We start from the raw sequence: 23,325 nt of genomic DNA on the forward strand, positions 1-23,325 counted from the left end.
ATTCTTACAAGAATCTCACATAAAGCCCAAGAACATATTCAATACAAAACTACCCTATGTACTTTGGGTTTTTTTGTTTTGTATTTTTAAGCAGCAATCAGACTTTTAACCTAATAAGAGAATCATTTTAGAAGTCATAATAGCTGGGATAGGTGTGGTGGGGCACAAGTGTAACTCAAAAACTCAGGAGGAAGAGGTATGAGGATGGTAAGCTTGAGGTCAGGCTAGGCAACTTACCAAGAACCTGTCTCAAAATTAAAAATAAAAAGGACTGTGGCTGGGGTTAGGTGGTAAAGAACCTTTGAGTTGAACCCCCAGTTTATCAACAACAACAAAATCCCACAGTGGCATTCATCTTTCTTTTCCAATGAAAGGGTAAAGTACAAGGGGTCACCACAACTTGTTACAGACTAAAATCCAACTAGTAATTCCAACACCACCTGCTGTTCTAGCAGGGAAGGCTACCAGGTGGTCTAGTGGTGTTATCCATTTCCTCAGCACAACAGTCACAGGGGCAGAATAATACTTCCAAATGAGTGACATCATCAAGGTAGCTTGCAATGTATAGAAAGCAACACTTAAAAATCATTTTATCTTGGCTAGTTGAGCAGTCCGTGCTTTCACATAAGTCTTGAGCTGGTCCACCATCTTGTTGATCTTCCATTCCAGCCTGGCATATCTGGCAAACTCATCCATCTTGTTGACCATGGAGAACTCTTGCTTCATATCCTGGATCTCTGCCCTCATCTGCGGCTCTGGCTCTGCATCATTCTGCAGCACTCTGGACATGAAGGAGGACAAGGTCAGAAGGAGGATCAGAAGGACATTGCATCCAAACAGGAAGCAGAGGGAGGACCAGCAGGCACGTCCAGCTGTGGGACTTGGTCAAGTTCTTCCATTCTTCCCAGATACTCCCTGCAGCCCAGGCACCTCTAACAGAAGCTCCAAGGGGACCTCATCAATAGGCACACCCGCAACTGTGCAGTGACTCCCTCTAGCCCTGCTTTCTTGAATGAGGTTTGTAAAATTTATTCCTACACACATTATATTTTTGATGCTTTCTTTAATTGTTATAGCCCAACTTAGATTATGGATCAGCCCAATAAGCACCCTATAAAATGGAGGATATTAATAGATAAGACAAGATTAGATAATAGGATAAATAATGTTAAGTTATCCTGACTGTACTTAAAAGAATTTAGCCTTTGGCTGGAGTTGTGGCTAAGTGGTACAGCACTTACCTAGCATTTGTAAGACACTGGGTTCAATTCTCAGCATCCCATGTAAATAAAGTCCATTGACAACTTCAAAACAAAACAAAACAAAACCTTGCCTAAGTGACTCCATTTGGAAGTTCCAAAATGTAACCTTAGTTATATAACTTATTTCTTGTAAAAGTTGTTTATTTTTGTACTGCATGTGTTTGGAACAAGGATGTGGTTATATGCATTGGGTGGCTGATTGTTAACTTTAGCTTCTGTGTCCTCCTTGCTTGCTTGCATCTACGTTTTCGAGGATGTTGATTTTCCCCTTATAAACCCCATAGAACTTGCACCCCGTACTGTTCCTGGCAGAAACAGTTTGGGTCCATCAGGGAGCAGTCGCCAGCTAGCTAAATAAAGACTCTCCAATTTGGAAAAAATTCAGTTGAGAGTGTTTTCCGAGCTATAGACCCACAACAGAATAGTATCATTTTTTTAATCTCTATTTATGAACATACACTTCTACCATATATACAATTGATTTTTATTTGTATGTTGATCTTGAATCCTGCAATTTTACTATTACTTCCAGACATTTTTAAAAGATTCAGTGATTTTTACTATAAATGTTCATGTTTTCTGAAAATAAAGTTAATTTATTTTTTAATTTTTCATTGGTATGATTTTTAGTGTCCCCCCCCCTTAACTGAGTACATCAGCAGACTCTTTAGTAGCAAACCAAAAGAAATGATATGTACAAAACCCCGTTTGTTTCTGAGGATTTGGTTAAGTATTCAGTCTATTGTCATTAAGTATTGTGTTTCTGATAAGTTTTTAATAGATTCCCTGTGTCAGACTGAGGCACTTACTTTCTATTCCTAGTTTGCTAAAATTTTAAACAGAAGTTGATATTGGGTTACTAGGAAATATTTTTCTACACTTATTGATTTTACGAATATATATGTGTATATGTATATGCATATTACATATATATGTCATTTTATATCATTGATATGAAATTGCATTGATCAATTTTGGAATGTTAAATCAACTTTGCATCTCTATGAAAAACTTTGGTATGATATATTAACCTATTTCATATATTGTTGAATTTTCTTTGCCAAGTTTTGCTTAGAATTTTTGCATCCAAGATCATTGTGTGGGGGGGTGGGGTGGGAGTGTTCGGGGGAATCATTAGGGAATTAGTGATCTTAGTTTGTAATAATATTCTCTTGCAATGCTCATTCCTGTTTTTTTTTCATGAGAATAATACTGGACCCATTAAGTGAGTTGAAAAGCACTTCATCTTCTTTATAGTTTTGTGTAAAATTTTATTACTTCTTCCTTTTGTAATTGGAATTCAATATTTTTGCCACTTGAGATTGGATTGGTATTGGTAGAAGGGTTTTTAACTAAAATTTCTATTTCTTTTATAGATACAAGACAATTGACCAAATCTATTTCTTCTTGAGTAAGTTTTGGTTTATTTTGAACTTTGTAAGAATTTATTCATTTTATAATAGTTGTCAAATTTATTGGCATAAAGTAATTCATCAAATTTTCTGATTCTTTTTTTGAGGGAAATGTGGTTGAGTGCTTGTTTGTAGATATTCTGTCCATGGAAATAGACATGGAAGCATTTCCCCTGGTGAGCAAATTCCCAGGGGTGTTAACTGGTGCCCTGATTCCCACAATTGGCATACCCAGCCTCCTCCCTGTGAGGTAATTAGACAACTAAGCAGTCACTATCTGGTCTCCTTAACAATGTCCTTGGAGAGAAATTACTCTGTGTTTGTATTAAGGGGATCGTATCTCAGTTAGCTAGCACTTGGGTTAAGGAAATACTAATTAGAATATAGTCATAGTAACAGGAAGTATATATTCTTTGAGTTATAAACTCCCAGGCAGGGAAGAGTGGTCATTTCACTTCTGTACTTCTTCATCATCACTTCATTTTGCTCCTCTCCACTCCTCCTATCTGTTTGCTTGTACTTGTGTGTCTGTGTCTGTTCTTTGTGCACCTCCTTACAGGTATTCCTCCACAGGTGTTCCTTTACACTTGGTATTGAACCCAGAAGTGCTCAACCAGTGAACCCACATCCCTATCTCTTTTCATTTTTTTTTTTTTTTTGAAACAGGGTCTCACTAAGTTGCTTAGGGTTTTATTCAGTTGTTGAGGCTGGCCTCAAACTTTCAATTCTTCTGTCTCAATCTCCTGAGCCATGGGGATTACAAGAATGTGCCAACAGGACAAGTTGACTTTTCATTTAATATCCATAGAATATTTAGTGATATAATGTCTCACATTCCTAATATTGGTAATTTGTGTCTATTATTAAATTCACTTGTCATTCTTCTAAAGATTTATCAAGGTTATTTTATTTGTTCTAGAGACAGCTTTTGTTTTTATAGATTTTAGAAGTGTTTTACTTAATTGATTTCTGTGCTGATAGTTCTTTTTTCTCTGACTTCATTAATTTCTTGTTTGTTTTTATTTTCTGCTGTTAAGGTGGAAATTTTATCAATACAAACTAATTGGACAGATAATACATGCAGTAACATGTATCCACACCATACCTACCTCTCTATTACATCACATACTTTCCCCTGTGATTTTCATCTTACATTAGTGGGACACATTTGCTGCAATTAATGACCCCAAATTGGCACTACATTATTAGCTGTATTCCATAACTTATATTGTTTCACTCTGAGTTAAACAGTTTTGCAGCTTCTGATAGAATGCATAATGATAGAATGCATTCACCACCCTAAAATCCCCTATGATTCACCTATTTATCCTTCCCCTCTTTCCTCCTAAATTCCTGGTAACTATTGAGTTTTCTAACTCTCTGTATAAATTTACCTTTTCCAAAATGTTGTATAGTTTAAACTTTCTAGTATATAGCATTTTTAGACTACCATCTTTCATTTACTAGTATACATTTATAATACCTCCATGTCTTTTTATGGATTCATACCTCATTTATTTTTACTGCTGAGTAATATTCTGTTGAATGCATGAAGTACTGTGTGTTCATCTATTAACCAGGACAAAGACATTTGGGTTGCTTCCCATTTTGTGATTATCAACAAATCTTCCATAAATATTCATGTGCAGGCTTTTGTTGAACATAAATTTTTGACTCATTAAGACAAATACTTAGGCATGAAATTGCTGGATTGTAAAATAAAACTATGTCTTTGCAAGAAACTTCAGAGTGGTCTTCCAAAGTGAATGTACCACTTTTCATTCTGACCAACACACATGAAAGTTCCTTTTACTTCATATTCTCACTTGTATACTTGTATTTGATATTGTCATTTAAAAAAATAGCCATTTCAATTGTGGCATAGTAGTGTCATGTTGAAAATCCCTAATGACTCATGGTATTATGTAGTTTTCAATAAGCTTTTGTTCCATGTATAGATTTCATTTGGTAAAATGGGTTTTCAGGTTTTTTAAAATATATTTACTAATTGTGTTTTTTCCTTATTATTGTATTTTTGGAGTTACTTTTATACTTTGGATGCAGGTTTTAAGAAGATATTTGTTGTTTAAATATATTTTCCCAGTCTATGATTTGTTTCTTTATTCTTTCAACATTATTTCCAGAGCATTAGTTATTTATTTATTGATTGATTGATTGGTTCATGCATTATTTGTGATAGTATCTCACTATATTGCCCAGGCTTGTCTTAAATTACTGGACTCATATATTCCTACCACCTCAGCCTTCCAGGGTCTTAAAGTTTTTCATTTTATCAAACTTCCAATTTACTAGTATTTTTTTTCATGGATTATATTTTTCTATTGAATTTTAAAATCCACTGTCAAATTCAAGGTCACCTAGACACTTTCTGATGTTATTTTATAAATGTCTTATATTAAAATTTTGGTCTTGAAGTTTAACTAATAGAAGTAGAGAGTAAAATGATTGTTACAAGACACTGGCATCAAAACAGACATGTCCTCAGTGGAATACCATAGAAGACACAGAGATAAATCCCTACATGTACAGTCATCTGATCCTTGACAAGATATCAGAAACATACATTGGAGAAAAGACAGCCTTTTAACAAGTAGTTTTGAGAAAACTGGATAATATATGCAGAAAAATTTAATGAGAACCTTATTATATATTTCAAAATAACTAAAAGTAAGTTTAACATGTTTTACCACAAAAATATCAGATCAGTGAATGACTAGATAGATATGTTAATGAGCTTGACCTCTTAATAATTCCATATTGTATACATACATAAAAAATCATGTTACCCATAAATATTTATAATTATGAGTTCCCAATTTAAAATAATGTTAATAAAAATTACATCTAAGATGCAGGTTGAATAAATATTTATTGAAAGGAGTAAGGATTGTTTTAGTGTTATGGATTGGATCTAGTGTTATGGTTTTGGATCTCAAAGGGCTCATGTGCTGAAAGCATGGTCCCCAGTGCATCAAGTTGCACAGATGGGGATTTTAGGAAATGATTGGATCCTAAGTTCTCTAACTTCATCAAAGGATTAATTTATTGATAGCTGAATAGACTTCTGGGATGCAGGACCTAGTTGGAGCTAGTAGGTCACTTGCGAACTAACCTGGAGATTATCTTCTCCATTGCCTGTTTCTTTGCCTCTCTTTCTCTGCTCCCTGGCTGCCCTGAACTGAAAAGCTTTTTTTTTTCCACTAAATGCTTCCACCATAATATTCTGCCTCACCTCAGGCCCAAGAAATGGAACCATCCAGCCAAGGACTTCAACCTCTGAAACTGTGAGCCAAAATTAATCTTTCCTCTTCCAATTTGTGTCAGTTACTTTAGTATCAGCAATGAAAAACTGAATAGCACAGATCATATCTAGATTATTTTTTTTCTTTTTTTCTTTTTTCACTGCTGCTGCTTTTTCATCTCTCCTTTTCCTCTTCCTCCATTTTCAACATATAAATATACAAAGATTTTACTTAGTTTGGAGAAATTATCTTTCCTGCATTGAATTGCCTTTGCTTTTTTGTAAAAGAACAGTTAACTGTGTTTATGTGCTTTTATTTCTGGATTCTCTGTTTTGTTCCATGGATCAATTTGCAAGTCATATAAGTTTTTTCTTCTTCTCCAATATTGTTGACTATATGGGTCTTAAGCCTTTCTATAAGAACTTTAGAATACGTTTGTTAACTTCCACAAAATAAATTTTTGGTGTCTTCACTGAATTGTATTGAATGTATATATCATTTTGAAGAGAAATGACCTCTTGACAACATTGATTTTTCTCATCTATGAGCATGAAACATCTCTTCATTTGTTTAAATCTTCTTTGATTTTTTCAATCGAATTTTTAAATTTTCCTCATATAGACTCTGACCGTATTTTACCAGATTATGTCAAAGTATTCATTTTCTTGATACTAATGCAAATAGTGTTGTGTTTTTAATTTCAAATTCCCATTGTTCATTGAAGGTATATAGGAAAGTAGTTGACTTTGTATAGTAACTTTACATCATGGAACATTGTATAACCATTTCTTAATTTTAGAAGTTTTTCTGGTTGAATCTTTGAGATTTTCTACATAAAAAATCAAGTCATCTGTGAATAAAAGCATTTAATTTCTTTATTCCAAATTTGTATACATTTTATTTTTTTATTTTTGTTGTTTTACTGCATTAGCTAAGAATCCAGGAACATTAAGATGGGGTATTCATGCCATCCTCAGTCAATAAATATTGTGAAATGAACTCTCAATATCTGTCTCTAAAGGAAAACCATGAAGAGGAAGGTCAATACAAAATAGAATTAAATTGCCCAGAAATCCTAAGATTTGCCCTAAGGACTGGTTCAGAGCTCTACCACCGAGCCCCAGCCCCAGCCCCAGGACTACACTTTTTTCTTTCTTCTCTCGCCTTTTATTCTTTTTGGATGTTCATCGATGTCTTTTATCATATCCCTTAATGAACCAGGAGGCAAGTTCCCCTGAGTTCTGTGAGCCCTCTTGTTTAGTTATCTAACCTGAGGTGGGAACTGTGGGAACCCCAATTTATTATAGCCAATTGGTGTGACATACAGATGACAACCTGTGACTTACAAGTGGCATCTGGACTGGGGTGGTGGCAGGCTTGTGGGGCTGAGCCCTTCACCTGTGAAATCTAACTTACCTCTCAATGGTGTATGAATTGAGCTGAATGGCAGGTCACCCAGCAGATGTCTATTGGAGAAATGTGTGGTGCAGGAAAGCCACCCCCACACCTGGCCACAGAAGTCCTCTGTGTTGGCCGTTGAGAGTGCAGGAAGAAAAAAACAGTTTGCTTTTTCTGTTATATAAGAACTAAGTGTGCTCTCACTTGCTGTCAGCTCCTATGGACTCCCAAGAGCCCTCCTTCTCCAAGGGCTTTGATCATCTCTGTTTTCTGAGCATCCATGGCAAGGCTGACCTTGGGCCAGCATGCCCACATTCCCAGCATCCTCTGCAGCTGGGGCTTGGGTCTGTTGGGCTCAGTTGGTGGAGAAAACCTATCTCTTTTGTTCACCCCAGGACTTCAGGGAACCAGGGAATGATTTGTTCAGCCTAGACGGGTCTGAGCTTCAAGGTCTCACACCATCGAGAAAAGCTCGCTACTTGGGAATATTTTAGCCAGAACTTGGGACTGAGCCTATGGCAGGGAATAGGGGTGTGACCACTCTGCCCAGAGACCCACACCCTCTGATAGGCTCAGTTTCCCCCAACTCTCCCTGGACACCACAGTAGCCCCTAGCTCTCCTCCCAGGGCTCATACTTTCTAGAAGAAATGGTCAAAGTCATTGTATTAGTTTCCTGTTGCTGCTGTAACAAATTTGCACAAATGAGGGATTTAAAGCAACACAAACTTATCTTACAGTCCTGAAGGCCAGAAGTCAGAAGTGGGCCCCAAGCTTCTCCCCCGTCCTCCAGTGTTGGCAGGGCTCCATTCTTTCTGGAGCATTCCCGGCCCTTTCCAAGTCCTAAAGGCCTCTTGCATTCCTTGCCTTGTGGCCCCTTCCTCCATTTTCAAACCCAGCATCTGCAGATTCCTTCCCTCCTCTCCTCTTTTGCCTGCTTCTGTTACTTCAAAGGACCCTTGTGATTACACTGCCCCTGGTACTTACTGTAAGAAACCAAGGGTATTCTTTTATCTTGAGGCCATCTTAGAGCAACCTTGATTTCATCTGCAACCGTAATTCCCCCTTTCCACCTTATATAACATATTTACAGACTCCAGGAATTATGATATAGATGTCTCTTGGGGGTCATTATTCTGTCTACCACAGCAAAAGACACCATGCCTTTCAGCACTGGAAAAACAGAAAAAAAGAAAAGAGAGTGAAAAAAAGTCATCATGCCCAAGTTAGAAGGCATAGGTGGCAGTTAAGATAGTTGGCCCTGGAGGCACTCACCTGCGTTCAAGTTCACCAGGAAAGTGACCTTGGGCAAGTTGTTTCGCTTCTCCAAACCACAGTCTCCTCATTTTTAAAATGGAGGATAATGTGATGCATCTATACAATGGAATACTACTCAGCAGTGAAAAGGAATAGATTATGACTATATCACAGCAGGGTGGACAAATTTTTATGAGTGAATGAAGCCAGATTTTTGTTAAAAGCACATATCACAGGATTTTGTTTATATATAATTCTAGAAAATGTAAACTATTTTATAGTGTCTGCAGATTGGTGGTTACTTGTGCTCAGAGGGTGAAATTACAGGGAGCATAAAGAAACTTTTGGGCAGAGTACAGTGGTGCATGCCTGGTATCCCAGACACTTAGGAGGCTGAGGCAGGAGGATCACAAGTTTGAGGACAGCCTGGACAATTTAGTGAGACCCTCAGCAAACACCCTATCTCAAAACAAAAAAGTAAAAAAATAAAGGGGTTGGGAATGTAATTCAATGGTAAAGTACCCCTGAGTTTAATCCCCAGTATAAAAAAAAGAAAGAAAGAAAGAAAATTTGAGGATGATGAAGTAATGGAGAAGTTCACTATCTTGATTGTGTAGATGGCTTTGTGGATGTATATAATAAATTGTTCACTTTAAAATATGTAGTTGACTACCTGTCAAAAATATGTATTGTTGGGGTTGAGGTTGAGGCTCAGCAGTAGAGCACTCACCTAGCATGTGTGAGGCGCTGGGCTGAATCCTCAGCACCACTTAAAAATAAGAATACAAATAAAAGTAAAGGTATTATATCCAACTACAACTAAAAATAACATTTTAAAATATGTATTGTTGATTGCACATTGTTTAACCCTCAGTAAAGCTGTTTAAAAGTGAATTCCACTATACAAATATCCATCAAGTCCCACAATGTAATTATGTGACTATCTTCCTGATACTTTGGTCAGGAAGGCCAGCACTGGCCACAGTCGATCATTCATTCATTCATCAAATGGAACATCCATTAAGCAGCCCCAGTGGTAGGACATGAAGATGGACCTGCTGGGTGCCTGGTCTAAGGGGAGAAATGGATGAGGAAACAGGTCCACATGGTGAGGAATGGGCCCCTACAGACCCACACACAGGAAGCCACCAAGGCAAGGAGGAATCAGGGAAGGCTTCAGAGAGGAGGAGGCAACATTTTATGGGTCTTGAAGAATGTGTAGGAGTTTGCCATGAGACAAAGAGTTATCTATTGCTGTGTAATGAATTTCCCACCACTTACAACTTCAAGGAACCATCTTATTATGTTCTTAAGAGTCTACAGGTCAGGGGCTGGGGCTGGGGCTCAGTGGTAGAGCGCTTGCCTTGCACATGTGAGGCCCTGGTTTCCATCCTAAGCGCCAAATAAAAATAAATACATGAAATAAAGGTATTGTGTCCATCTACAACTAAAACAAAACAAAACAAAACAACAGTCAGTAGGTCACGAATGTGGGCAGGGCAGAGTGGAGGGAGCTTGTCTCTGCTCCTTAGAGTCTGAGGTTTCAGTAGGAAAACTAGAGACTGGAGCAACTTAAAAACTGGAGGCTGAAATGATCTGATATCTCCTGTGTCTGACCAGGGTGACACAGTGACTGGGACTGCCAGCCCCTCTCCCACAGGTGTGGCATGGGCTCTTTCCCATCAGGGTGCCTTGGAGAGGAAGTATAGCACTGGAGAAGAGGCTTTGCACTGTGTTGTGTTGTGTGACAGCCTTGGAAGTCACAGGCAGGACTCCCCCTCCATTTTATTGGCTGAAGCATCCTAAGCCCACCCAGATTCCAGGGGCTCTGATTGGGGAACTGCTCCACTGTGTTCAGGGAGTGTCGCTGATGATGAAAACATCTGATGTATCTATGGAGCACTTACTTACACATGCAAACACCATTCTGAGCGCTCTTTAGGCAGGAACTCATGGAGTCCCCTCGTCATCCTGAGGCATGGAGAACTTCTACAAAGTCAGAAAGTGGGTAAGCAGGAAAGCTGATATTTGTACCCAGGCAGCTGGCTCCAATGTCCAGGCACCAGCCATTATACCACACTGCCTCCTATCAGCAGAGACCAGCGTGGCTGGACAATGTGGCGCCAGTGGGGAGGGCTGGAGCTCGTCTGTAGGGGTGCAGGGGGCCAGGGCCTGAAGACCCCTGCCAGACACATGGAAGAGCCTAGAGTTCAGGCCAAAAACAGTAGGGAGCCGTGGAGGGGACTTCTGCAGGAAAACAGCATGACCAGATCTGTGTCTCAGGATGAGCCCTGCAGCGATGGGCAGAGCGGGAACTGAAGGAGCCAGAGCCAGAGATGGCGGGAAAATCAGCAGTTGTTGCAAGGGCTCAGGGAGGACCTTGATGTGGGGAAGACAGGACAGGCTTGATGAGGGGGTCAGTAAGCGCTGTCCTTCAAATGGTCTGCAGTCCTTAAATATCTTGCGTTTGAATGACATTCTTTCTTTCTTTCTTTTGATGCTGGAGATTGAACTCAGGGGTGCTCGACCACTGAGCTATATCCCCAGCAACCCCCTTAAAGATGTTTCTTATTTTAAGACAGGTTGTCTCTAAGTTGCTGAGGATCTCACCAAGATGCGGAGGCCGGGCTTGAACTTGTGATCCTCTTGCTCCAACCTCTTGAGTTACTGGGATTATAGGCATGTGCCACTGTGCTTGGCTGGAAGAACATTCTTACAATATGTATACAATAAAAAAATTCTAAATAGTACAATGCATTTAACATTTTAAAACATATGTGAAGTATAATAAATAAAATGTTTATATATTATGTAACAATACATAAATACGTAATATAAATATATAAACAACATAAATATAGAACATAATACCAATGCATAAATAATGTATAGATACATAATATAAATAATATATATGTATTTGCTCATGCTAAACATGTGCTCCTCCACTGAGCCACACCCTCAGCCCCTAATTTATATTAATTATAAATTATAACAAGTTAAATTATAATTTATATTATTATGCTTTTATAATAATATATATTATAGTATATAAAATATGGGATATAAAAATTCTTACAACGTATTTTAAGTCCAGCTTAAAAATAGAAAGCTCAAACTGTACTCCAATTCATTTCCTTATTATCTATTTCTTTACTTTGATGGTCTCAGGAACAGCCTTTAGTGTGCTGAGCAAGTGCTCTACAACTCACTGATCGACATCCCTCTCATAATCTCAATTTATTTAATTTTGTTTATTTATTTTGGTCCTGGGAATTGAACCCAGGGGTTCTTTACCACCAAGCTACACTCCCAGCCCTTTTCATTTTTTGAATTTTGAGAAAGGGTCAAACTAAGTTGCTGAGGCTGGCCTTGAACTTGCTGTTTTTTGGGTTTTTTTTTTTGGTGCATTGCTGGGATTACAGGATTGCAACACAATGTCCAGCACCTTGATCTTTATTTATTATTATTTTTTTGTGTGTGTGGTGCTTGGGATTGAACCCAGGGCCTGCTGCACTGAGATACATCCACAGTGTTTGGTTTGTTTAAAATGTACTTACCTCCTGTGCAGTTTACTCTCCTCCAGCCTCTACCTACTCTCTTCGCCTCTTTGTCCTCTGGCATTCCTAATACTGCAGATCCCCTCAAACGGGCTCCTCTCTCTTGGGTGTTCTGAGTCCCTCTAGGTAAGGTAACAACTCCTGGTGGCCCTTCTGCCACAGCTCCAGCACTCACTGCATTCTGGCAAAACCCCTCCTCACCCCCCACATGATAGAACTACCCCCCACACACATACACACACACACATACAAACACACACATAGGTTTAGATGGAAACACTTCAAATTGTAAATAGCACTTATTTAGTTATTTTTAGTTGGACCCAATACCTTTATTTTAATTTATTTATTTTATGAGGGGCTGAGGAATGAACTCAGGACCTCGCACATGCTAGGTGAGTGCTCTCCGCTGAACCACAATGGCAGCCCGGTATTTTGCATTTATTTAGGTGGTCGGATTAGAGGCATTTTTCTATAATTTCTACTTTTCTAAATTTTTTGCAATGAACTCGTATAACTTAACAAAATAGCATTCTGGGGCTGGGAGTGTGGCTCAGTGGCAGAGCGCTTGCCTAGCATGTGCAAGGCCCTGGGTTCCATCCTCAGCACCACCCAAAACAAATAACTACAAAAAGTCATCATGCCTCTTTCTCCCGCTCCTCTCTCTCTTGGATCACTGGCTCTGGAGGAAGCCAGGGGCCCTGTCATGATGCCACTCAAGCAGCCCCATGGAGAAATCAGCATAATGAGGAACTGAGGCCTCCTGCCAACAACCCAGAGAGCGAGCCACGTCACAGCAAATCCTCCAGCCCCAGCCCAACCCTCAGACAACCACGGTGCTACAGCCTCATGAGAGATTGATCCAGAAGCACCAGGTTAAGCCACTCTGATTTCTGACCCACAGCCTATGTGCAAGAGGATTCAACGTATTGTGTTGATGCCACTTTTAAGTTCTAGGGTCATTTGTAACAGAGAAACGTCACTAATAGAGCATTAGGAATGGATCCCTGGATTCCAGTTTGGATGTTAGGTTAGATGAGATTCAAGACCGGGAACTGTCACGGGGAAGAGGGTAGTCTCCATTTGGGGGACGTTGAGCTTGGGGGTCTTGGGTGAAGGTGGCCCATGGACCATGGGTATAAAGGTTTGAAGGTTAAAAGAGAAAGATCAGGAAAGGGAGAGGTAGGAAAAGAAACTTAGGGAAGAGTTCATGGAGCAGAGAGAGTACAGGGCTGAGGAAGGGCCCCAGAGAAGACCACAGTGGAGGGGGCCGAGGAGAAGCCATCAGAGAGGTAGAAAGAGACTAGGGAACAAACTAGTGTTTGGGAGAGGGAGAGCTTTGAAAAGCCATGCACTGAGAGGGGACTGTGAAGTCCCCAGGGGCACCATGGTGGCCTTGCTGAGAGAGTAGCTCCAAGTTTTCAGTCTTCTAAGTTCTTCTGGCTGAGGGCTTTCCTCAGTGAAGTCACTCCTCAGTATCCTAGACACCCTCCCTGTCCCCACACGGATACCAAAATCCCTGGGTGCTCAAGTCCCTTAAACAAAATGGTGCAGTATTTGTGTCACCTGTGCCTACTTCCTGTGTACTTTCAACCACCTCTAGAGGACTTACAGTGCTAATTCAATACACATGCTATGGAAATCACTGTTATACTGCAATTTTATTTAAATCATGTTTTCTTGTTGCATTTCTATTTTTAAAAATCTTTTCTCTCCACGGTCCAATTGGTGGATAAGGAACCTTAAGGTTGGGCCAACTGTCCATCCTCCCACAGACAAAGGACAACCCACCCTCACCCTGGACACCCTGGACAAGAATGTTCAGGCAAATTCTCCAACCCTGGGAAACGGATCACCTAGAGCTTGTGGGGAGAGGGGCTCCTCACATAGGTGGCCCCTGTTCCTTGTGCTTACTCTGTTGGGAGTGGGTTTGTTTGATTTTTTCATTTTTTTCCTTGTACCTTTCAAGAGCTTTCTCAATTTCCTCTTCCTCTTTCCACGCTCCTGTCTGGGGAATGAAGTGTAGAGAAACCCACCTCTAAACATACACTCCACAGAAACGCACTTATGGATCCAAGTTGGGGGGGGGGTTCCTCTTAAGATCAGTCCTCTTCTTGAGTAATTTCAGTGGTGGCAACTTCTAGGGGAGGGAAGGCTCCTTTAAAACTCCATGCAGCATCCACGTGGGACCAACTTGCCTTTTCTGGGTTCTCAAAGCCCAGTTTAATCCAAGCTTATTAACATATAACATTTTAATTTGCCTTTTCAATACGTTCTGCACTGTATAAGAGTAACAAATTTAATATCAGAAGTAAAGATTTCATATGTTAATTATAATGCTCTATGTCTTCAAGAAGCTCCATCCAGTTGGGGGTAACCCCTGTGGAAAAGAGATTGCTGTAAAGAGAGACAGTTTCTGGTCCTTCCTCCCCGCATCCCCAAATCGCTGTATGCCGCAGTCTGGCTGGGCACAAATCACAATCCACTGAAGCAGGAACAAACTTTATTTCTGAACTCCACCAGCACACTCCACACACACACCCAGGGAATTCTCCCAAACCACACGGCTCCTCCAGGAACCAGCAGCTGGAAATATCCTCTGAAAATCCCTCCTCCTGCACTTCCCCAACCAATGGGAACTCTCTGGGAATCCCCGGGAATCCCCATAAGAACTCCAAAGTAGTGTGAGAACTCCAAAGTAGCAGCTGAGGCAGACAGTAATGCCTCGCCTGTCAACCAATACTATTGGCAAAATGCCATGGGCCATTCTGACTCAGCTGTGGCTCTCAGCAGCTGTATTGAAAGAAATCCAAAAGGAAAAAAAATAAATTTCTTAGGTACAAAAAATGAGCTGAAATTTCATGTTCTCCAGTGTCTCCATGTGGGTTGCTCCAGAAGCAGAGAATGAGCTAAGGGTCCCAGTGTATGTTGTTTACTTGGAGCCAGGATGTCCCCCAGGGGAGAGGGAAATTAAGGGGAAGAGGAGCCATCAGAAAAAGATGTATTATGGATCCTGCTGCCCATCCTGCTGGGAACCCTGGGACCCAGTACAGGACACAAAAGTAGTCACACTAGTCACATTTCAAATGCTCAACAGCCACATGGGGCAGGTGGCAGCCATGCGAGATGGTCCAAATGGAGAACATTCCCCTGTCTGCAAAGGTTCTCTCAGGCAGCACTGGTCTAGACTCCAGAGCACACGTCATGTTGGAAATCGTGGGCTTCCCTGTGAGTTTCTCAGGGCTGTTGTCTCGAGCAATCAGAAGGCAGGATTCCTGAGGACAGGGACTAATGCTGTGTTCAGCTCATAGGAAGAAATATTTGTTGAAGAAAAGGATGGCTAAACACTGGATGGATGGAGGGACAGACTGATGGTCAGCTGGACAGAACTCCAGAAGGGTTAGAGAAACCTGGTGGCCTGAATCCTCTTTGGGATCGGATCCACACCTCCTTTACTGACCGGGCACGCTCCCTCCATTCAATACCAGAACCCTGCCCCCAGACTCGAGCAGCCGAGGACTGTCTCCCAGGTCCTGGATGGCCATGCCCTGCTTAAAACTGAGAGGAAGCCACTGAAGGAAAGGAAAGTCGATTCTAAAATGCCTTTACTATTTTGAGTTCCTGGCTACCTAGCAAACAGGGGATGACAATCTGCCTTTAATAGCTCCAGCTCTGAGTGTCTTAAAGACATTTCTTTCCAACTAAGTAACCCAAATAACTTTAGTGACTTTTTTTAAAATAAGGATTAAAGATGTTAGAGGACCTCAGTTCTCACCCACAGTGTGGGGCTCCACCCTCTGGGCCAGCTGAGGGTCCTGCAGTGGGATGTGCATCTGTAGGAGGAAGGGTGAAGGAACAAAGTCCTCTTCGCCCCACGGACTTGTCTTTAAACACTCCTGTGATTGGCTGAAGAGGTGGCTTAGCAGCGGAGCATTGGCCCAACATCGCGCACACAGAGTCCTGCGGGGGTGACTGAGGCAGATGAATTGACCTTTCAGCCCCGACACCAGGGAGGCTACTGTATCCAGACCCCCATCCCCACAGGGTCCACCCATTCTCTTGCTGGAACTGTCATTGAGCCAGCCACGGTTGCTGGAGCGCTCCTCTTGTGTGTCTTCCCCGCAGTGGGAGAGGAGGTGCAGAGATAACTGAACATTCTCTGGTGGAGGCCAAAAAGCCCAACTAGAGGCCTCATATGCATCCACCAGAGGCCCTTCCGTGGGTGTGTGCAACAGACCTCATGCCCTTGGAGCTGCAGCCCTAGAGGCTGCAGAGGGACTGGGGCTGGGGGAGGGTGTAATAAATACCTTGATGCTGGTGGATCCCTGAATGGCCTCCTTACCTGGGCCTGAGTGACAGCCAGCCTAGGCCTTCGCACTCCCAGGAGCCAGAAGGAGGGAAAGAGAGAGAGCTGCAGGGGCAGAGGAGGGGGTGCCAGCCAGGGACAAAGGCAGAGACAGAGAAACAAAGGAAGAAAAATCCCCTCTTGTTATAACCTGTGGTTTCAAGAAAAATGTGGCTTGCTCCCCCAGGAGGCCTCGAGTGCAACCCTGAGTCCATCTGATGCAAGGCCAGGCCCTTCTCCTTTGCACACTAAACCTCAAGCCCAGGTGTGACACGTTGTCCTGGGCATTCTCCTAGGCCGGAAGCTCCCCAGGCCCATGTGCAGAATCAGTTGGAGTCAGAGACAATCATCTCCCACCAGATTTGGGAGCAAACATTTTTTCTTTCTGGATTTAAATAATTGCATTGCATCCCCAGTTCTGGTTCTCTTCTAAAGCCAGCCCCAAATGAGGTTTGGCAGACTAACAGTGGTCTGGCTTTCCACCCCCCCTCTGCCCTGTGGGATTTTCTCAGAATATTTTCCTCAATGTCTGAGTAGCTGGCTTTTAAACAAGTTTATTTATTTATTTTTTTTAGATCAGGTCTCAAATTTTATTAAATTTAAATTTTATTCCATTTCAGGCTATAAAATCTCCAAAAGTGGCTTTGAAAGTGAACAGGTTTTGGCATGCTGGAAATAGGTTACCTCCAATGAAAATAAAAGAGACTTGCTTCCCAGGAGAACAAGGCTCTAAGGGTTGGGAAAATGTGTGGAGTGGTTAGAGACCAATTTAAAAGCACATATATTTTAAATGAAACATTTTGTGGACATATGGAACCAATAGTTCTGCCAAGAGCTCAATTCTAGGGATCAAGTCTCAAGAACTAAACTTCAGTCTTTACTACCCAAGGTGATTTTAAGCTGACAAATGAAAACTCCTTTTTTGGTTTCTAGTCTAAGGGGAATCTTTATACATTTTTAAATTATTTGGCATTTTGAATTAATTTTCTTAGAATGAAACGAGATTCTTAAATTGGGATCTTTATTTTTTATGTATCACCAATAAATTTCTAAAAATATAATTTACACCTTTTTTTTTTCTAATCCTGTTCATGATTTCTCTATTTTCTTGAGTATATGATTTTTTTATAACTGATACTAACTTGATAATCTGTATCATTTCCTGGTTTACAAACACTTATTGATTTTTGCCTCTTTTTAGTTGTAGCTGGCCTCCAGTAACTAAGGGAAAGACCCCTTTCTGTCTGCTCCTCCCAGCCTTGCTCTAGCCTCTCAGCTTCCCAGACCCTCATGCAGTTGGTTGTAAATTCTTCCAGAATTTTTTATTATTTTTCAAGACTAAAAAAAAAAACTTTAGAAAATACTTTAAAAAGAAAAATGTGGAGGAGGAAGCAGCAACACATTTTTTCAAAATTAGGCTTTTTAAAAATTTTTTTAACATTTGTCCATATTTAATGTGGGTCAGCCACTGATACTTCATCAAAATAACAGTTTCTTTGCTGAGTTCAGGTGACCAAGGAATAGCCACACCCTCAGAACAAAACAAAACACACATACTAAAAAAAAAATGAAAAAAACAACACAGAATCATCTTTAACCTAACTTTTTATATGATGTTTCAGATCCCCTTAACTTTGCAAACAAGATTCTGTGTTCAGTTGAATTTTAACTTTTTTTGTATTTGAAGAGAGTGTGACTATTGAACTTGAAATCTTTTATTCTAAGCATCTTGGTGGTTTCTGGTGAGGTTAAGTGGGTGAGAGGGTGAAGGGAAAGTGGGGGATTCTTTCCTATCATAACATGAAGTTTCCCCCACAGGCTGCTCTCAGGTGCCAGACTTCAAGTTTTTCTTACAGTGGTATACTTTGATTATTCTTACTTCCCCTTTACCCATAAGTTTTAACAGCATTTGATCAAACTGCACTTATTAAGAAAAATTTTAAAAATATAATTATAGTTCACTTCACCAGTCTGTACTTATTGCTTATGGTTTCACTCACCTGCTATGCCTGTTTTTGGTGTCTGAAAAACAGACATATTATTTTCCATATTTTACCCAGTTTCATGCATGTTTATACTGGAAAGAAAATCAGGTCTGGAAATACTCCACTTTGATTGAATTCTATAATCAAGAAAACTGGACCACGGAAGACATGAACTTACAGCCCGTTGTGTGATCAGGGCTTGGCACTGCCAGAGATACTGGCACCTTTCTTCATCCAAGATGAAACCTAGACTAAACAAAGAAGTGGAGAAAGTACCACAGAAGGCCCTCATGCCCTAATATTCAGGGCACATATTGTATACAATGATGTAAAAATAATATAAACTCACATATCATTAGTTTGAACATTCATACTAATTTATTTCAGAAAGTCATATTTAGTTATCTGCTGAGAGCCTACTATGCAATAGCCCCTGAGCCAGGGGGCAGAGACAGAGGATTCAATGGGTCCCACCCTGTTCCTTAGCAGCACCAAGCTGTGCTGATGTGCCCAGGCCTCAAGGGTCCTTGGCATGTTTGGGTTCCTTTGATAAACCCAGGGTAGCATCAGCTGTCCTCATTGCCCACTGCCCAGTCTTTCCCATGGATTCCTCCTCTTAGCTCTCTGCTCAACCAGATCATCCTGTGTGAGCTCCAGAAGGAGACCTGACCCCATGTCACACCCACTAGCCTCTCATCTGGTCCAGAGCAGAGCCTGAGTCCTCATCCCTCCCTTCACAATTTTCCCGAAGTCTGAAACTTCCGGAGCCCTCTTGTCTCTGCTGCTGTCCTGATGACCCAGGCAGGCTCCCCCCAGGACTGGCCCTGCTCCTCAGTCTGTGCAGAGTGGTCCAGAGCCTGAGGGCCCCTGCAGCACCTCCTTGGAGTGGTGCTCAGTGCTGCTGCCCAGCTGTCCCTCTGTCCTTCCTTCCTGCTCTATTGTTGCTGTCACTAATGTCCACACAGCCCACAGCATGTGTCTGAGTTGCTGCGCTGTTGTCTGTGACACTCACTAAATATGAGCTCCAGACTGTGGAATCTTGTGTATTTTAACCACTAGAGCCAGGAGCACTGCCATCAATCATTACATAATTCGAAGGACCATGTGCCCCTTGATGGGGATATTGTGTTCATCTTCTCTGTGAGGTCATGAAATTTTTTCCTAGTGTAGTTAGAAGCAGAGAAGCCCATAATCCTACTTCCCCAGTTGCCTTGTGATTCTGTGCTCCTTTTGGGTTCCTGACCATGCATTTTTAATTCTCAGTGTGTCTGAATTAGATAGGCATCAAAAAGCTCTTCCATTTTTATGATAAACTCTCTTCCACATTTTTATTCATTTTTACCAGAGTTATATGTTGTGACAATTGATTTAAAGTTACTAAATATAAATAATGACAACAAACTCTTAATAGCTTTTCTTTCATTTGGAAAATGAATAATGCAAATTGATTATACAATTAATAGCTGGGACATAATGTGGCATTAGTATTTCTGTAAGATGGAAAAACACAAAGATATGAAGTCAATAATCTCATACAAAGTCTAGATAAATAAAGAAGTAAAAACATATAGACTGTAAATATAAATCATAATTTCTCCATATTTGGGAGAATGAATGATAGAAAAACTAATTTCCTGGACTGGGATGACTCAGGATAAAAGAGAAGTTATTTAGAGTGAAATTACAGTCATAAATTCCCAAGTAAAGGCATGGGCAAAAAAATGAAGACAATATTATTTAGGAAGGGAATTTTGCTCATTTTTATCTAACTTTGATTTTCACTCTAAATGATTAACACCTTTTACTTTAATGATTAACTCTGAAGATGAGAATTACAAACACTTTAGCTATAATTCCTAAGGAACCACTGCTCACATGCTTCCTACTTGCACAGCTCAACATAAGATCCACCCTGCTGCCTGTACTGGGTGAGAACTAAACTACAGTACAGGGAGATAAAACCAACAGCCCAAGATCCACGTGCTCTTACCTCATCTCAAACATGTAATTAGGCATGATCTCTAAAGGAGATCAAGACTAATACAAATTGAATTGAACAAATTGTTCTGTACAGAGTAAGACATTTTCCAATGGATGACTAAATGCTTAAAAATACAATGTAGGCACACAGGCTCATAGTCTGATATGCAGCATAACTTAATTTGAAAATGTTATCATTCACATCAATGAAGTCTATTGTATATATGAGTCAAATGAGGACACTAATGCCTGAATTTATAGAATTTGGACTATGGATACGTTATAATAAATTATGTAATATAAAGAATAATTAACAAAATTGGGGCATTTAAAGATTCCTATAAAAATAAGAATATCTGCAAGTGTGTTTCCCCTTTATCTATACCCATGCTACATGTCTATTACCATGATATTTTTAACTGCTGCTCTGAAAAACAGGGTGAGTTTTGCCAGTAAATGGATGTAACTGGAGACTATCATGCTAAGTGAAATAAGGGCAATCCCCAAAAACCAAAAGTCGGATGTTGTCTCTGATACATGGGTGCTAACACACAACAAGGGGACAGCGGAAGGATAAAAGACCAGTGGTTACACAATGGTGAGCCAAGAGAAGGGAGGGGAAGGGAATGGGAAAGACGTGGAATGAATCTGACCTAAGGCTGCTATGTTCACATCAGAATACACCACAGTGAGACTCCAACCTCATGTACAACCACAAGACTGGGATCCTGGAGAGAAGAAGATACACTCCATGTCAAATTAAACTCTGCATGTATAACTAAAAGAGGAAATAAAAAAAATCAGGGTGAAAACTACTTTTCATGTTATTTGATTTGTCACTATTGTCATTTGTTATTTGCTTATATGAAGAATAAAAACATGCATGACTTACTTTGTTTGTTTTAGAGTTTGTAGGGCTTCAACAAGTAGAATGTCGTCAGGGAAGAGCCACTATCCAGAACACATTTAAATTAGGGTGAATCTCACAGGACACACAACAAGTTTACCTTCAAGAACTTTTGGATGGTGGCCCACTTTGAGGGCCAGCAGAGCAGCTTCTGTTTAGGAGGTGAGCAGCACAGCTCTGGGAGAAGACCCTGGCTTACTCAGCTGCAGCAGTGCCAGTGGGGAGGGGAGAGCAGACACTAAAGGTGTGGAGGAGGCGAGGTCACTGAGGATACAGACTCAAGCACACAGGGCACTTCTTCTCCCCACAGGCCATGTCTGTGGTGAACCTGAGTGCTGAGTTGGGGAGCTGAGAAAGCAGGATCCTGGCTTCCTCCAGGGCTGAGCCTGGTGCATAGTCCTAGGAATGTTCCTGCCAGGAGTCAGCATGCAGGAAGGCTCCAGGTACCTCACTGGGTTTGACACAAGTGGTACTCGATTTTATATCTTAAGACCTTACATTTGTCTATGACTTGCTGAGATGGTTACCAGACAGAACTGGACAGGAACATTGAGTTTAGGTCTTAAATTCAACAAAAGCTACTGTTGGAGAAATACAATTCTTTCTTAAAAAACACTAACAAAGATGATTCTTTTTATTTTCCTCTTCTATTTTTTTTTTCAGGTTAGTTCTTAGTTTTTATTTTGTTTACATCTCAAAAAATTAAAGAAGTGTGTGTTCATGGAGAAATGGAACCAAACTTCAAAGGATTTTATTTTGTTGGGGCTGTTACCCCCAAACCAAACTGGCCTATGTCTCTTGCTCCTTATCATATTTGCATTTGCTCTTGCCTTGGTGGGGAACTCCGGAATAACTGTCCTCATCTTCTTGGACCCCTGGCTCCACACCCCCATGTACTTTCTCCTCAGCCAGATCTCCCTCATGGACCTGATGTACATCTCCACCACTGTCCCTAAGATGATATATAACTTCCTGTCTGGCCACAATAGCATCTCCTTCCTGGACTGTGGTGTGCAAATGTTCTTTATAAACATTGCATGTTCTGAAGGCTTAATCCTGGCCTCCATGGCCTATGACCACTTTGTGGCCATCTGCCACCCCCTCCACTATCCTGTCCGCATGAGTAAAATCATGTGTTTGAAGATGATCATAGGAACCTGGATACTGGGGTCCATTCATTCTCTGGCATATACCACCTATGCCCTTCACCTTCCTTATTGCAGGTCTAGGGCCATCAATCATTTCTTATGTGAGATCCCATCCATGATGCCTCTGGTCTGTATGGACACCTTGGACTATGAGTACATGCTGTTTGTGAGTGCAGTCCTGTTTCTCCTCCTTCCTTTCCTTGGCATCACGGCCTCCTATGGACGGGTCCTTTTTGCTGTCTTCCACATGCGCTCAAAAGAGGGGAGAAAAAAGGCCTTTACCACGTGCTCCACACATTTAACTGTGGTGATATTTTACTACACACCTTTTGTCTACACTTATCTCCGTCCCAAGAGTTTCCGCTCACCCACAGAAGATAAGAACCTGGCTATCTTCTACACCATCCTAACCCCCATGCTCAATCCCATTGTCTACAGCCTGAGGAACAAGGAAGTCCTGGGGGCCATGAGGAGAGTGTGGGGGATGCACTCCTCCAGGAAAAAATGATCATGGCTGTCCATGCTTCTCTGGATTGCCTCTTTTGACATAGACTGTAACTCTCTCAAGCACTGCTGACCTATAGATGTATAATATGATCCACACATATAAGTAGATTTCTACTGAGATATGCATCAGTAAAATTAATTAGATGATACATTGATTATAATGTATAAATATAATAATTATTACATGTGTTAGAGAGAAAATGTTTTTTTTATTGGTTGTTCAAAACATTACAAAGCTCATGACATATCATCTTTCATACATTTGATTCAAGTGGGTTATGAACTCCCATTTTTACCCCAAAT

The 23,325-nt window shown here is 40.8% G+C and overlaps 1 protein-coding gene and 1 pseudogene across 1 annotated transcript; one reads left to right on the forward strand and one right to left on the reverse strand.

The window, feature by feature from the left end:
* Window positions 1–351: 351 nt before the first annotated feature.
* LOC139705868 (guided entry of tail-anchored proteins factor 1 pseudogene) lies at window positions 352–789 on the reverse strand (annotated as a pseudogene).
* Window positions 790–22,258: 21,469 nt separating this feature from the next.
* On the forward strand, window positions 22,259–23,023 carry LOC139705869 (olfactory receptor 2L13-like). The gene has a single exon (XM_071612766.1). It carries the CDS (start codon window positions 22,259–22,261, stop codon window positions 23,021–23,023), a length of 765 nt encoding a protein of 254 aa, XP_071468867.1.
* Window positions 23,024–23,325: the final 302 nt, after the last annotated feature.

The sequence above is a fragment of the Marmota flaviventris genome, chromosome 5 (genome assembly GCF_047511675.1).
Source record: "Marmota flaviventris isolate mMarFla1 chromosome 5, mMarFla1.hap1, whole genome shotgun sequence".
Taxonomy (NCBI): domain Eukaryota; kingdom Metazoa; phylum Chordata; class Mammalia; order Rodentia; family Sciuridae; genus Marmota; species Marmota flaviventris.